This window comes from Phaseolus vulgaris, chromosome 6, assembly GCF_051622355.1.
Source record: "Phaseolus vulgaris cultivar YP4 chromosome 6, ASM5162235v1, whole genome shotgun sequence".
NCBI classification, from domain to species: Eukaryota; Viridiplantae; Streptophyta; class Magnoliopsida; order Fabales; family Fabaceae; genus Phaseolus; species Phaseolus vulgaris.
Genome location: NC_143503.1, coordinates 28,060,865 through 28,079,030, shown reverse-complemented (window position 1 = coordinate 28,079,030; position 18,166 = coordinate 28,060,865). Strand labels below are relative to the sequence as shown.

Sequence of the window (18,166 nt, the reverse complement as noted above, 5' to 3'; positions counted from 1 at the left end):
ATTTTGACTTTGCCACCTGATAATAACTAACAGATTTTTGTAATTATTTTTTAATGCTCATCAGAGTTTAATGTTCTTTTTATCTTATTTATTAGTTTCATATGCTTTTTAAATATTTATAGTCATTACACTTTGAAAAAATGTGAAACATTATTTCTCTAAAAGTTATTTAAGAGTTCTTACTGGGGAGGTTTTGGTATAAGGGGTTTGTTCTGTATACTCATGAGATATCCACAACTTGATTAGCGTGTCTAAGATTGAGTCTAGCAAAGATTATTCCCATTGGTTTGAAGAGTGATATAGATAAAATCTTAATCAAATTTTAATTTGATATGGTACATTAAAATTCAAATTTAGACACTACAAATTTTACTAATGCGATATGCTGATTATGAAGTGTTCAATTAGGATAAATTTAGGGATAAGATCTTTAACTCCTCAACTATATTTTTTTTGTCTTTTTTAGCTGGTGACATTGTATTAATCTCTCCTAATTGTGTTTAGAGAAATTTCAAAATTTTAGAAAATGGTAAATGTTTAAAGTTCTTTTTTTCATTTTTTAAATATCTGTTTACAATCAATTCAAAATTTTATTTGAATAAGACAAATTAACTCCTAAAATGTGCAACATTTATTTTTTAATATATATTTAAAGAATTAAAATTTCAGTATCATACTATATGAAAATCATAATGATAGTACTTGTTGAATATTTGATCTTTCTCAAAAGTCATTAAATAGTATAAAAAAAATAAAAATACAAAATATTGATTCTTTTGGCTCGATATTATAAAGGGATGGAGATAAAAGAGAGAGGAGAAGAAAAAGATTAAAGAGAAGTAAAAAAAAGGAAAGGGAAGAGAGTGAGAGTGAGAGAGAAGAGAAGAAATAATATGAAGAATTTATAATTTTTATTTATTTAATTTTATAATTTTAAATAATCAAAACTTATTTACAGAATTTTAATTCTTAGTTTCATATCAAAATATATACTACTAAAGTATTTTAAGCTTTCCAAAAAATTAAGTCTATATCAATAGGATATGGCTATTGTGGGCTTTTTAATGAGAGGACGTGCAATTGAATAATTAGCTGATATTAATACTGATTATGTTTCAGTCTTATTGTGTAAATTATGATATGTCTCATAGTTCGGTTGTTGTAATAAAACTGTTGATTACGTTTATCCTCGTCTTCCAAGTCAACTAGTGTAATAAAATTGTTGATTACGTCTAGCCTCACCTCCTAGCTCGGTTGGGTAATAAAATTGATGATTATGTTTACCCTTTCTCCCATCTCGACTAGTGTAATAAAATTGATGTCTGTGTTTATCCTTATCTTATAGTTCAACTGGTGTAATAAAATTGTTGACTAGGTTCAGTTTCGCTTCTCAACTCGTCTGAAGTAATAAAATTGTTGATTGCATTTAGCCTCACCTCCCCCAGCTTGGTTGGTGTAATAAAATATTTGACTGCATTTAGCCTCGCCTCGCATCTTGGCTGATGTAAAATATTTTTGCTAGGTCTCGTCTACTCAACTTGAAACTTGGAGGTCATGTATTGGTAGTTAGTCTAATCTTCTATAAATATGGAATTTAACTTATGTAAAGTCAGTCATAGGATCTATTAATCATTAACATAAAGATTTAATAAAACCTACAATATTAGTAAAAAAATAAAAAGATATCTACTTGTAGTACTTGAAATTAGTTGAAAAAAATATAAATTTTAAAAATGAGATAATATTAGTTAAGATTCGGAAGATGACAGAAAACTAACTAAAGCCTATATAAAGTGATTAGCAAATTGGATCTAGTGTCTAACATAATGAAAATGAATATTTCTTTTCTGATGTGATGCATCAAATGGAGCGCACGAAATCGCAATAGAGAAAGAGAGGTTCTGATGAACCCTAATTGAAAATTGAAAATGAAAAAGAGACAATGACTTAAGCATAAAAGAGAGAAAAACAGAAAAAAGAAAATACAAAAAAAATCTTATTTACTTATGTATTAGAGAGTAAAATACATGATGTATATATAAGAAAAAAACTAAGACCTAGCTAAACAGAAAAAGGAAAGTTGGGTCAAACAAACAAAGTCCAATAACTTAAAACAGAAAAACTAAATATGTTAACAAGTATATATAGTTTGTTACGAATTTCAAGTTCATGTCAAAAGTAATGAATTTTGAAGAACCTAAAAGATTTGATATATTTGAATTTGCTTTTACAATTTTTCACCTGTACGTTGCAGTACATTTGTAAGTTCATCTGCTATTTCATGAAGGAGAATAGGTTTTCGAATGAATCCATTCATTCCCACCTGTATACATCTCTCCTTGATGTGCTCTTCTGCACTAGCAGTAAAAGCTATGATCAAGGGCCAATTATGGCTTTGCAATTTCCTAATCCTTTTTGCAACTTCAAAACCATCCATTTCAGGCATGTGAAGATCCAAGAAAATAATTTTAAATAAGTTACCGGAGACACTTAATACACCGAGACATTCAAATCCTGATGAAACAGCAGTTACGTGACATCCCAGTTTCTCAAGCAGCTTCTTGGTCACAGTCCTGTTTACATCATCATCATCAGCTAACACAACCTTAAGCCCTTTAAACTGGGAGTTTGAAAAATCTTTAGGAGCAAGATTGAATCTTCCATGTGATGATCCTGTCTGAAACTTGAGAAGGAGCGTCATTCCTTGTGCCAAACCCAGAGTGTTAGTTGATATCCAAATATTACCTTGCATAATCTGCAATTATTCCATATTGTATCAACGGTCAGAATTACAAAAAAAAAATCACACCACATTAAAACTAAACATACTTCAGTTGGTTTATCGCTGAAAGCAGCTCAACCAATCCACAGTCAAGCTGGTAGGCAAGGACAAAACGAAATTCGGTTTTATTCCCAAGTGTTCAAAATATACAGAACAAAATGCATGAACAGCTTATTGTTCTGTATATATTTAGTGTTCTCATATACAACTGAAGAATGGGGGAAATTTTAGTCTCTTTCACGTTAAAATTATAGAACTAATAGATCTCACAGTAAAAAAAAGCGGACTCTCTTTAGTCATTTTTGCTATTTCAATAATATTAACTTTTCCTCAAATCCTATGATAGCGGATCCATGTTTCCGACTACCAAGGTTAAGATCCCAAAAGATGATAATGAATCACAGACGTCGGATAAACAAGACAGTATACTTCAGTTATAGAGGACAATTACCTGATGCAAAACGTTGCTAGACAGAAAGGACACCATGACTGGCATTAACCAGATAACAAATAATTTTTCTTACAGAAAAAACAAGACATGTGTAATGGAGTCAAGAATGGCCGATTAGGAGTTGAGTTGGGCTGTGAAAATTTAGATCTGGGAATATTTTGGCCCAGTTCAGCCCAACTCTAACTAATGCTGTCTTGAGGTGGGTTGGGTCAACCCAAGTCATGAATGATAAATTTGATAAATTTAATATTACATAGGTTGTTGTTCATTTTAGAATTAAATCTATGCATATTGAGTTTTATTTTTACTTCTAGTTCTTGTTTGTTACAATTGATACACTTTTTTTACTTATTTCAAATATATGATTTATATAATTATATAATGCTATTTTATAGCACAAATGACAACCTATATTTTTTTTCTTTTAGCTTATGAGGATTAAAAATATTTTATTAAGTTATTATTTAAAATTTTATTTATTATGATAAATTTTAATTTTTATACTTTGAAAAATATGTGGCCTGTGACCTGTTAAAGGTTGGGATGGTCTAGAAAAATTCAGCCCAACATAACCCTGACCCAGCCTGTAAATATGCTGGCGGCTGGTGGGCCGGTGTCCCCGAATTGACAGATCATTTAACATATGGCTAATTCTCCGTGTGCCATAACAATTATGATCTACACCCAACACTATAAAATATCTGTTTTATCCTTATTTGTTCGGATATTTATATCCACAACACAAATAAAGACATTTTTGGATAACAAATCTGGAACTGAGATGTATCTACAATCCACAGCACAGTAATGTCTTCTGGATGTTAAAATCCAGAAGGTTTTTTTTCATTCCGGATGTGAAAATCCAGAAAACATAACAAGGGCAATTTGGAGTTTAAAAAGAAATGATGGTTGCAAATCAAAATTGATCTGGTACCGGGAGAATTAGCCTTAATATAGGAGATACATTTAACATATAAGAAATATACTGCTTCTTCTGGTACCTTCTTGTGGCATTCCCATAAATTTTGTATTTCAAAATTGTTCTTAGTAAAAATGTTAAAGTGTAATTTATATTCTAGATTACATAATCCGAAAGTCTTTTTTTAGATTTGTAATTACTTCTAGATTATGTAATCCATAAGTTTTTTTTTTATATTCGTAATTAGCTTTCGGATTACATAATTCAAAATATCATTTTTTTTTAAATATATTTCGGATTACATAATCCAAAAGCTATTTCCAGATTTGAGATTAGCTTTTGGATTATGTAATCCAAAATATATATTTTTTTTAAATTGATTCTGGATTTTATAAATCTCAAGAACACTCCCAAATCCAAAAATACTTTTTGGATTATGTAATCCAGAATATAAAGGAAGTGGGATTTCAAAGGTTAATTTATTTTTTTACAGCAAAACGAAAAGGTATTTTCTCATTTAGTATGGAAGTTAGAAGTTTGCGAGGTGTAGGAAGAAGGAGTCCATGAGATAAATTACAGGTGATGACAAAGAAAGCCGTGTCCCCTGGACTGAAACATGCTAGGAGAGATATCTGAGGGAAATTGCATTACTGTCCTATACTGGAGATCAGTGCAGTGATTTAGGATTAATAGATCAACCATAATTTGACTTTCTCGATGAATAACTAGAAGAATCCTTTCACTAAAGTAACCACTGATCCAACTAAAACCTGAGTTGGTTCATAAATGAGTCTACACCTATTAGCAAAGTCAGAATTATGATTTTAACTGAATGGCAATGACTGTCACTTTAAACTTTCAAGAGTTGCTATCATACAAAATCCTGATGCTTTAAACAGTAATGAAAAGGAGACATATTAATGAATATAGTCCAAAATTTGGAACAGAATGTCCCCTTTGAGCCTTTTAGGAGGCCACAGTTATTCGGCAGCATCATACGAGTTAATATTGCAAACCAAACAGAAACTAAACATATTGTATATATGGTTTCCAAACATCAAGTAGATGACCAAAAGGTTTAACAAGACTCTAATGTGAATACACTGATTTTGCACACAGTCATTAGCCGACTTGTCATACTTAAGTGCCAAAATAATTGAAGTGGACCAGTAGATGCCATTAACCATTTTACAAGTGGTATTCAAGTGTTCAACTTATATCCCAAAATCATTGACCACTAAAGCTAGCTATTGAGGGAACGTAAAAAATAAATAAGATTTGGAATTCAAACAACCTACTATAATGTATACTAGTTTTATCAGCACACAGAATAGTCTAGTTGCAAGTTGCAACTAGACTAAATAGGAACTTTGTATGTGAATCTCTTTCTTTATCCTAAGGCTAGCTAATGAGGGAACGCAGCAATAAATAAGATTTTGAATTCAAGCAACCTACTATGATGCATACTAGTTTTATCGGCACACATAATATAATAGTTACAAGTAGCAACTAGACTAAATAGGAACTTTGTATGTGAAGGCTATTTCTTATTCCTAAAAATGACCTGACACTTGTACAATCTAATTTTACTTGACAGTTTCATCACATGTTCTCAAATATCAACTTCAATGCATCATTCACTGACTCAAAAATTTGAGGGTTCAACCATAAAATCATCTTCTAAGCATAAAATGTAACGCTAAGGTTTACAGCCAACACAATTCATACAATTAATGGAGCATCCCATAATTTATAAAAAGGGGAAAATAGAGCTATTTAAAAAACAGTAAAACATAAACATGCGAATAATTCAGATAACTACAAATCACTAACAGAAACTGATTAAATTAATTTTCAGAAGAGAATGATGCACCTACCTGCACCAGCGTTTTGCACATGCTGAAGCTGAGTACTTCCTTAGGTTCATTGTTGAAGTGCCTTTTAACATTATAATTTGTAGTTGAAAATGATTCATCTGACTGGGAACTAATACCATTTATATGAAAACTAAATTTTATATGTACATAATCATTTTGCATGTTTGATCTCCACATTCCAATATTTTTATCATCTTTATCTCCACTATTACTTTCAAGATAAACATGAAATATGAGAGTCCCTCTATCATATATGTTCAATAAATAGCCAATCATATGTAAAATTACTTGGAAAGACCTTGCCTCATCACCTATGACCAGATCAGGCAAAGACTTGTCAACATCGACTTCAAGACCAAAGCCTTTATATACACACAAACACTTAGTAGTGCAAGAAACTCCCCTCATCATTGAATGCAGACTGAAAGGTTTCATCTCTAACCGGAAGCTCCCATTGTCATTAGCACAAATCTCCATCACATCATTAATCAATCGTGATAGGGCATTGCTAACTTTGAAAATTGAGTCAATAATAATCTTCTGTTCTGGCCTTGTATTATCCTCTTGAAACATTGTAAGCAACCCCAGGATTGAATGCATTGGCCTCCGCATTCCATGACTCATAACTTTCTCAAACGAGCTTCTTGCCTTCCTGGCCATCATTGCATTCTTCTGAGCATGTTGCAATGCCCGGTTTTGCTCTGCAAGTTTCTGGCTCATAAGCTGAGACTCTTCAAGAACAGACGCATGAGACAAGGCCACAGCAACCTGATCAGCAACCACTTCCACTATCTCCATTTCATGGGAGGTCCAAGCCCTGGAGTTTGAATTTGGAAGAACCAAAACCAGTATAGCATAAGATGTTTCAACAAACACGGGTGTCCCTCCTTTGAAATTGGAAACATGAAGCATCGGCATGCGGATGGCTGCCACGGCACCTGAATCCCCAGATCCACCACCGCTACTTGCAGCTCCTAGTTTCGAATCAGGCCTCAAAATCCACACCCCTTTGCTCTTCTTTATGTCCAACACATCCGGATCACTAATAGGAATAGAATTGTGAAAACTATCTGCTGAGTTTGATTTCAACTCATGTGTCAAAAGCATTTCCCTCCTATCATCATCAGGCATCCAAACTGCACAATTGTGCAAGTCCAAGGCCTTGGAAAGCTCAACAAGTGTGGTATACAATATGGTATGCTTATCCAGAGACTTCCTAATCTCACAGGTGAGCATCCTAACATGCCAACTAGCTTCCTTCTGTTTCTTCATAATCCCAACCTCTTGGCCCAATTCCAACACATTCTGCCTCAAGAAGAGCTCTCTCACTTTAATTTTCAGCAGAAGAGGTATGAGGGTGGGAAAGGAAATGGCAGTGGCACAGGAGACAAGAGCAGTGAGGAACTTAGCAACAGTGAGGGAAAGAACCAACCGGAAGGAGTGGGGGCCATAGTAAGTATAGGCGTTGAGTAAATGGGTCAATCCACAGAGAACTATGAAGGCAATGAATTGAAGGAAGACCAATTTAAAGGGGACATTGGAGCGACTGACAAAGTAAAGGAGCTCAAGGGGAATGGAAAAATATGCAATGGCGATGAAAAAATCGCTCACTTTCTGGCAAACCAGAACGTTGTGGATGCTCCAAAGCCCTTCCTCATCACAATTGCAGTGTGAATATTCCACATCAATAGCAAAGGCAGAAAGCACCATAACCAACAGCAACAACAAAAGAAGCAGCTCTTTCTCCATGGCAACGAAAAATCAGTGCTCCTTTTTTCCTTTTCTAAATCATCCCCCAAAGTTAACAAACAGCTCAAATTAACATCACAATTGGCACACACATTCCAACAGACTTAAACTAGGTTCAATTTCCCAAAACCCTAACTATTTGTACCCAGAAATCGAGAACAAGAAGAATAAATCATAAGATAACAGTAGCAATTAGCAAGGACCAAGACAAGGAAGAAAGAATGAATCTGAGGTTTGAATTTGGAAGGGAAGCACTTGCTCGGTTGAGCGCAGGAAACGAGAGAGTGGGACCCACGCATCTTTACATGAACCGAACCCAGACTCGTTCCTCTGCTCACAGACCTTTACACGTAATAATAAATGTTTTATCATCTCTACCACCAAATTAATTACTTTATAACAGATTTCATAGTATCCGTTCTGAACTTATCCTTAGTATTATAACATATCCTTAACCAATAGAAAAAATAATTAAATAGTTTTAAACAAATGGTCAAATTAATCTTTATTATTACTTCATTTTAAATTTTGTTCTCATACTTCATGACTACAAAACATAAAAATAGATTTAAACTTTCAGGTTAAGTTAACCAACACTTCACACTATAAACTATAATTTTCTAAATACGAAGTCGTTTTAATTATGAAATGTATATTATTCTTGATAAAATCTTTAAATTATTAAAATTTAAAATCATCAAAAATGTAATTTGTTTAGAATTTTAGTAGTATTTTTTTCATTTCTTCATTTGCAAAATGATTTTGCTCAATGTTTCATTCTCAATTAGTAAATTTTTATTGTTTGAGGATCATTTAGTGAAAATAAATCTTATCTAAACTTTCAAATTTTAAACAATTTTTCTTTTCATCTTTTCAAAGTTATTTTGATTTTCAATATTTTTTTAATTAATTTTTTCTTCATCCAATTTTTTATTTTTATTTTTAGCTCGTGATTTTCTTTCATAAGATACATACGGATTAAAATTAATTTTCAAAATTTTAAATATTGAAATGTTTCAATACGATTAATATATTCTCAAATTTTTTAACAAAGAATAATTTATATACACGGTATTCTTTTAATTCTTCATATATCTTATAAAAACAAATTCGTGAGAAAACTTTAAACTCCAAAATTAAAAATATATTAAATACGATAATTAATCTTAATTATCTTAACAAAATTGAAGTCGGAACATTTAGTCTTAATTTTTAAATTCTCTTTTAACGTTTTTTATGTTTTTAAATATAAGCTTCAGTGGTAATACATAATTGAATTCTATCCCTTTGTTAAAGTCATGAGACAGTGGTTTAGATGCAATATGAACCATGAGATACATGTGAGCTTATTCTTATTCTTCTTTTTCTTCCTTATTTTCTAAGTCTAATACTTTCACACGTTGACAAGACACTTCTCTTTATTATTTCTTTCCTAAACAACCTTTACATTTTGTTATGAAGTGTCTTGACTTCTTGTTCTCATAACATGTTACTTTATTTCTAATTTTTTTGGTTCCTTGTGATCTAGTCATGACACATAATGTTTACATGTTGATGTGTCATGATTTAAAGAAGGCTAACATCCTTTATTTCCTAATTACATGTGATCCATATTTAAAGAGGAGTTTGATTATTGTTGGTAGTTAATTTTCCATCATTATCTTCAAATATTTTTTTTATTTTATTATTAAATAACTTTAAGAGGTAATCTTTGATATAAACTAAAATAACAAACAAACTAAGGTTGAAAAGACTTTGTTAAAATAGAATCTTTGCAAATATTTATTTAAATATATCAAAAATATTTTGTAACAAAAATAATCAATTCAATATTTATTCTTCTTTATTAGTATGGATTGATGCGGATTGAGTAAAACGAGTCGAATAATCTAAATAACTCTTTTGTGAATTATAAATTTTATAATGAAAGTAAAAACTAAAGTGTGAAACATATAATTGGATAAAAAAATAAATTAAATATTCAAATCATTTAAACATTATTGAACAACATTTTAATTAAAAAAATCAAATTTTCATCCTACATGATTGAAAGTAATAAACATTTATAATAAAAAAATATTAAAAGCTATAAAAAATATAATATAAGATTGTTGGTAATGGGTTATGATTTAACTCATCACTTCAAACTTATTTGATTAACAAGTTAGTCAGTGAGATATAATTTAACCTATATTTAAAAAATTATATTTTTTCAACTCAATTTAACTCGAATCAAGTTAATTGATAGATTTAAACTTAAGACATTTATTTTAAACTGCCAGATCCAATTTAACCTATATTAAAAAATATTTTTTTTTTCAACTTAATTTAACTCGAGTCAAGTTAATTGATAGATTTAAACTCATTTTAAGACATTTATTTTAAACCAAACCAACGGTGCTGTAATCTTTTAAAAGTTAAACATAAAACTATTATGATCTTAATGTTATTTTAGACTTATTTGCGCAAACTTTTTCATATACAAAGAAAGAAATTATGATGATAAAGGAATTAATTTTATATATATATATATATATATATTAAAATTAATTTATTCATTAACTACACATGTGTAGACTTAGCCGTTATCTCACACTACAAAAAATTCATCAAATGGCAATTAAATTTAGAAACTAACTACTTCTAAAGTGGTATAATGGGAATGTTAAAGTAATCTTTTGTTACTTAAGGTGTCACCATACCTACGATGTTAAGTTGCATAGTAATTCTTAACATGAAAGTTTTTATTTAAAAAAAAAATCAACTATTAGTATAGATACTATTTTAGAGACTAAAAAATTATTTGTATCTAAGGTGGTTTCTATTATTAATAAAAAATTATAAAATAATTTCTAAATTAATATCTAAATTAGCTACTAATATTTTATATTCTAAATTGATATCGATTAGTCTTTTAGAAACTAATTTAGAATCTAAAATATTAATAGCTAATGGTCAGATACAAATTTAAAAACTACTTTATAAATATATATTAATAATAGAAATTACTTTAAATACCAATAATTTTTTTAGTTTCTAAAATGATTTCTAATTTAGTCCAATAGTAACTAATTATTTTGGTCTCTAAAATTAATTACAATTTGATGATTTTCTTGTAGTTTAAAAACCATTTTTTTTATCTTCAATTTTTTTTTATAAAAACTTTGTCTAAACATAATTTTAGATATCAAAATAACTAGTCATCATTTGACTAAATTACAGTCTATTTTACAAAAAAAATTATTAATATTCAAAATATTTTTTATTACTAATACAAATTTATAAAATAGTTTATTAATTGATATCTAACTATTAACTACCAAAGTTTTAGCTACTAACATCTTCTAAACTACTTTCTACTAATCTTGATACTTAATTTAAAAATTATTTTATAAATTTTATTAATAATAGAAACTATTTTAAATATTAAAAAAATTATAAAATAATATATCTAGTTAATATAATGATTAATTATTTTTTATCTTTAAATTTAATTGCTATTTAATTTTTTTTTTGTAGTAATAATTTATGAGAAAATATTTTAAATAACTAGTTAAGTTCATGAACCCGACTCAATTCTAAAGTAAATTCATCATTATAACTATCAAATACAGCAGATTAAAACACTTCTTATCACAATCATTTTTTCCCTTTTGTTCTTTTTTTATGCAGCTAGATTAATAACACCAATCATTTGCTATCATGAAAAATATATTATTAAAAAAAATATAAAAAAATATAAAAAAAAACCAAAACTCATTATTAACAAAAACAATACTTTTAAGTACTTGAAATAAAGATTATTTGAACTCAACTAATTATCTAATGTTTTATTTTAGTTTTAAATATGAAGTTATGCTAAATACAATGATAAACATTTACGCAAAACATTTTTACTTATTTTTCTCTACATATCATAGATATTTTTTCCAGACATAAGAAAACATGCAGAAGAAGCAAAACGATTAGACCAATCATCACAAACATATTGGCATAACTAAATTGAAATCAAAACAAAATCATATAATTAAAATTGTCTGCATAAATATATAGTTCAATATAAATTACTTGTTTAAAGTATCACCAAAATTTCATGAAGTTGGGGACCTAGCCTGAGCAAGCTGGTTGAATCATCATCTATGGCAGATTTGAAGGAGACGAATCGTTATGAGGGTGATGGTTAGAGGAGGAAGCCTCTCCGGGTAATCTGTCAAATGCAGCGTTAGAAAACGCAGCCAAAATGATATAAACTGTTCCTGACGCCACCAACGAACCCGCCACTTTGCCTCCGACAACCTGTCCCTTTGCACCGGCAAGATAAACAGACAGCGTCGGCGGTGTTGCTCCGGGCAAAAACGAACCTTTCAATGATAGTATCTGCAACTGACCTTCCAGTGTCATGATGGTGTCAGGGATCAACGACTGGTGGAGAGTCACGTTCCTGATGCTCCCGATGGCGCTCAGAACACAGAAACCTCGTTCTTTCCTTCGAGCAAACTGGACCAAGCTATTGGTGATGTCAGCTCCACTTGCTATCTCGATCACGTGACTTTCAATAAGGTTGTGGGTGTCTCGCCTCGCGAGTGGTGCCGGTTTGGGCTTGTTCTTCGAGCCTATAGGGCGACCCCTAGGCCTACGCACGGTGGGCATGTTCATGGCTTCAGAGGGGTTCAGAGTTGATGCTGATACAATGGCGTTTGTGGAGGAAATTAGGGTTTTCTTATGGACGAAGATGAGGTGTGAAGCTTCCACCACTGGTTTGGCATGTAATGTTGGTGAGGTTGAAGAAAAATGGAGTTGAAATGAAACTCAAGAACACAGGGTTTAAAACGGAAAATCGAAGAAGAAGAGATGAAAATAATTAATAAGCATTTATGTTATGGAGACAAACACCACTTAATCCAAGGGACTCTCACTCTCGTTTTTCCTGTTACCTCTCTCCTCTCACCTCTTTCAATCACATTTACCATTTTATTTATTTATTATCCATCTATAATTTAACCCTTCTCTCAAAATTTAAATATTATCAATTAATTATTATAATTTTTAAATTATTTAAAATACACTACAATAAAATATGCAATTAACTTTTAAATAGTAACGAAGGTCAAAACGGGACATTATTATTAAAATAAAAGATAATTTATTTTTTTATTGTGCATAATTGTTCGTTTTAATATTAAAATTTATGCATGGTGGTTAATACAATGCACAATGTTATTTTTTTTAATTTAAAAAATTAAAATTATTTTTAAATTTGATTTTATATTATGTAAAACATATATATCGATTACACTTAGACTCAATTTGATTTTATATTTTGTAAGATGTATATATGGATTAAATTCATTCTTATTACAGGAATAAAGTCAATTTAGTCAACTATAATATGATGAAAACTTTTTAATAACTAAACATAAACTACAATCAAATTATTAAATAAAAATCAATTTTATAAATAAAAATTAATTTTAAAAACTAAAAATAATTAATTACTATAATGATCAAATTAGAAACCATTTTAGAAACTAAAAAAATTATTGGTTTCTAATTATTATTTTCTATTATTGATAAATAATTTCTAAATTGGTATCTAATTAACTATCAAGGTTTTAACTACCAATTATTTATTTTCTAAATTTGGTAGCAAAAACATTGGTAGCTAGTTAGATATCAATTTAGAAACTATTTATCACTAATAGAAACAAATTTAGAAACTAATAATTTATTTAGTCTTTAAAATCATCTCTAATTTAAAACTTAAAGTAAAAATACATTAATGTCACCACATTACTTTAATTACAAATAAATTTAAAAAAAATTAATTATGAATTATTATCAGTTTAATCAACAACCGTCTATCAAAAATTGGTATTAATGAATTAATATTAATAGTTTTAATATCAAATACGTGTAGTACAAATTCGATAATGTCAACTAATTAGACGGTTCTTATTCGTTAACGTTACATTATAATCAGTGATAAATATGTATAAGTAAAAATAATAATGAGTATGAGTAAAATTAAAAGATGATTAAACATAAAGTAGTTATTATACGAAATAAAAAACAATATTAAGATTTATTTTAAATTATTGTCATTAGTGTTAACCACATTGACATAAATTAAAATAATAAATTAAATAAATATTAAAATAGAAATACATTAATATCACCACATTACTTTAATTAAAAATAAATTTAAAAAATAGTTTTGAATTAATCTCAGTTTAATCAACATTACTTGAAACCGTCCTTCAAAAAATTGTATTAATGATATAAAATCAATAGTTTTAACATCAAATGCATGTAACGCTTCTATGGTGTCAACTTAGCATAGATGATTCTTATTCGTTAACGTTACATTTTAATCAGTTATAAATATGTATATTTTTATAATGAGTAAAAATTAAAAGATGATTAGTAATGAAGTAGTTATTATATGAAATGAAAAATAATATTAATATTTATTTATTATTGTCATTAGTGTTAACAACATTAACATAAGATAATAAATCTTAAAATAAAAATACATTAATGTCATCAAGTTACTTTGATTAAAAATAAATTTAAAATTCAGTTTCAAATTAATCTCGGTTTAATCGATATTACTTAAAAGTCTCATTCAAAAATTGGTATTAATGAATAATATCAATAGTTTTAATATCAAAATACATGTAACGCAAATTTGATGGTGTCAACTGATTAGCAGAGACTGTTCTTATTTGTTAAAGTTACATTATAATCGATGATAAATATTGGTATTAATGAATTAATATCAATAGTCTTGATATCATAATACATGTAACACATATTTGATAGTGTCAACTAATTAGCACAAATTGTTAACATTACATTGTAATCGGTGATACATATGTATTTTTTTTATAGTGAGTAAAAATAATAATGAGTATGAGTAAAAATTAAAAGATGATTAATCATGAAGTAGTTATTATATGAAATAAAATAAAATATTAAGATTTATTTAAAGTTATTGGCATTGGTGTTAACCACATTGACATACAATTATTAAGTCTTAAAATAAAAATACATTAGTGTCACCATATTACTTTAATTAAAAATAAATTTAAAAATCAGTTTTGAATTAATCTTGGTTTAATCAACATTACTTACATTAATCTCGGTTTAATCAATATTACTTAAAATTATCCTTCAAATATTGGTATTAATGAATTAATATCAATAGTTTTGATATCATAATACATGTAACTTAGAATTGATAGCTTTTTTTATCAGTAATAAAAAATAAATAAATGTGAACCACTTCAGGGGGTGGTTCAACCCTTATACAGATAAAGAAACCTTGATGTCCCAAAAATACATGTACCCTATCTAACAACACAAGAATCCCTAATAAACCTTATAAACCATCCACGTAGCTACCCAACAAGGCAGTTTAATCAAACCATCATCATGCAAACCAAAGGGTCAAAACACCAATCATAATAAGAAAAAATAACAAAGTGTGACTTGAAAGTTAGCCAAGACCATAATACACAACAAACATTTCTACATTATCGACCGTTCCCCCTTTGAAAATAACATCCTGCGCTTCCAAACCTCGCTAACTACTGCAATCCAAACCATTTTTCCCAAACTTCATTCACTATGTCAGAAGCGTTACACATCATAAACCAGAGACACAAATGAAACTCCAAGACACAGACTTGATAGTGTCAACTAATTAGCACAGATTGTTTTTCGGATACGTTACATTATAATAAGTGATAAATATATTTTTTTTATAGTAAGTAAAAACAATAATGAGTATGAGTAAAAATTAAAAGATGATTAATCATGAAGTAATTATTTTATGAAATAAAAAGTAATATTAATTTTTTTTTAAAATTATTGTCATTAGTGTTAACCACATTGAAATAAATTAAATAAATTTTAAAATAAAAATAAATTAATGTCATCACATTACTTTAATTAAAAATCAATTATGAATTAATCTTGGTTTCATGAACATTACTTAAAACCGTCATTAAAAAATTGGTATTAATGAATTATTATCAATAGTTTTAATATTAAATACATGTAAGGCACATGTCAACTAATAAGCACATACGGTACTTATTCGTTAATGTTACATTATATTCAGTGATAAGTATTTTTTTTTATAGTGAGTAAAAATAATAATAAGTATGAGTAAAAAAATAAGAGATGATTAATTATAAAGTCATTACTATATGAAATAAAAATAATATTAAAATCTGGTAAAATTATTTTCATTAGTGTTAATCACATTGAAATAAATTAAAATACTAAATTAAATAAATTTAAAATAAAAATACATTAATGTCACCACATTACTTAAAGTGAAAATAAATTTAAAATTTTGTTATGAATTAATATCAGTTTAATCAATATTACTTAAAATAGTACTTCAAAAATTGATATTAATGAACTAATATCAATAGTTTAATTATCAAATACATATAACACACATTTGATTGTGTCAACTAATTAGCACATAAAGTTCTTAGTCGTTGATGTTACATTATAATCAGTGATAAATATGTATTTTTATAGTGAGTAAAAATAATAATAAATACGAGTAAAATTTAAAATATGATTAATCATGAACTAATTATTATATGAAATAAAAAATAATATTAAAATTGTTGTCATTAGTGTTAACCACATTGGTACAAATTAAAATAATAAATTAAATAAATCTTAAAATAAAAATACCTTAATATCATCACATTACTTTAACTAAAAATAAATTTAAATATTAGTTATGAATCAATATCGATTTAATCAACACTACTCACAAACGTTCTCCTAAAATTGGTATTAATGAATTAATATCAATAGTTTTAATCAAATACATGTAATACAAATTTGCTAGTGTTAATTAATTAGTACAAACGGTTTTGATATGTTAACGTTACATTATAATCATTTAAAATATGTATTTTTTTTTATAGTGAGTAAAAATAATAATGAGTATGAGTAAAAAATAAAATTATGAAATAGTTATTATATGAAATAAAAAATAATACTAAAATTTGTTTAAAATTATTGTCATTCTAAAAAAAAATCAATTATTAATTAATATCAGTTTAATCAATATTAATTAAAACCGTCTTTTAAAAATTAGTATTAATGAATTAATATCAATAGTTTTAATGTAAAATACATGTAACGCAAATTGAATACTGTCAACTAGTTCTGATTCTTATTCGTTAATGATAAATATGTATTTTTTGTAGTGAGAAAAATAATAATGAGTATGAGTAAAAATTAAAAGATGATCAAACATAAAATACTTATTATATGAAATAAAAATTAATATTAAAAATTATTGTGTTAGTGCTAACCACATTCACATAAATTAAAATAATAAATTAAATAAATATTTAAAAATACATTAATGTCACCACATTGCTTTAATTAAAAATAAATTTTAAATCCAATTATAAATTAATCTTAATTTAATTATCACTACTTAAAACCTCCTTCATAAATTAGTATGAATAAATTAATATTAATAGTTTTGATATAAAATATATGTAACGCAATTTTGATGCTATCAACTAATTATCACAAATTTTTATTCGTTAATTTACATCATAATCAGTGATAAATATGTATTTATTTATAGTGCTTTTTTTATATATAATAAAATTATTTAGTAATTTTTTAAAAATAATTTATCAATTATTTTTTATTAAAAAAATATTAAATAAAAATAATTTATAAAAATAAAAAAAAATTAGTTGTTATATGAAGTAAATTAGATATTACTCTAATGATTAAATTTACTCTTAATCTAGATAGAAGCGAATATGAATAAATAAATTTTAACTAGTGTGATAACTATACCAATTATTTGTTAAAAAAGCTCTTTATGTTTTATTAATTTTAAAAAAAAAGTTAGAAACAATATGCAGGGATAGAGATATTTGAACCACCCAAATAAAGAAATGTTACAAATAAAAAAGAAAGTAATAGATTTAAATAGGAAACAACGTAAAATAAATTAATTTAATATTACAATATTTGGTTTAATAACTCGCTATTAATTCTTCTTCCGCTTAATCAAAAGGTAATATTTCAGATTCAGCTAAGAAATATATTAGAAAATCGATATATTAGAAAATCGAAAAAATCCATAGGTTGACGTAACAAATTCCATCCCAAAAAATCATATTTGGATATGGAAGGGAGTGTAAAAGGAAAGAAAAAAATCCTATTATTTTATTTGCATTTGTATTAATTATTTTTTTTACAAACATAATAAGCCTAAATATTCTTAAATAAAAAAATATAAAAATAAATGCAGAAGTCTGAATAAAATAAAGATGAAACATAATCTAAAATATGATTTTTATAATTATTTAAATTTATACATATTC

The 18,166-nt window shown here is 27.3% G+C and overlaps 1 protein-coding gene and 1 pseudogene across 1 annotated transcript; both read right to left on the bottom strand.

The window, feature by feature from the left end:
• Nucleotides 1-2,186: 2,186 nt before the first annotated feature.
• Nucleotides 2,187-8,191, bottom strand: LOC137831836 (protein EIN4). The gene is made up of 2 exons (XM_068639685.2): nt 6,030-8,191; nt 2,187-2,755 (listed from the first exon to the last, which is right to left on the bottom strand). The coding sequence occupies exons 1-2, from the start codon at nt 7,776-7,778 to the stop codon at nt 2,228-2,230; spliced, it is 2,277 nt and encodes a 758-aa protein (XP_068495786.2). The 5' UTR covers nt 7,779-8,191; the 3' UTR covers nt 2,187-2,227.
• Nucleotides 8,192-11,915: 3,724 nt separating this feature from the next.
• LOC137833517 (AT-hook motif nuclear-localized protein 20 pseudogene) lies at nt 11,916-12,434 on the bottom strand (annotated as a pseudogene).
• Nucleotides 12,435-18,166: the final 5,732 nt, after the last annotated feature.

What these genes read in the sequence shown, in the direction of transcription:
- LOC137831836 (XM_068639685.2), bottom strand. Translation starts at nt 7,778, where the DNA reads ATGGAGAAAGAGCTGCTTCTTTTGTTGTTGCTGTTGGTTATGGTGCTT. An exon ending in TGTGCAAAACGCTGGTGCAG is followed by an intron (nt 2,756 to 6,029) that starts GTAGGTGCATCA and finishes GAATAATTGCAG; the next exon opens with ATTATGCAAGGTAATATTTG.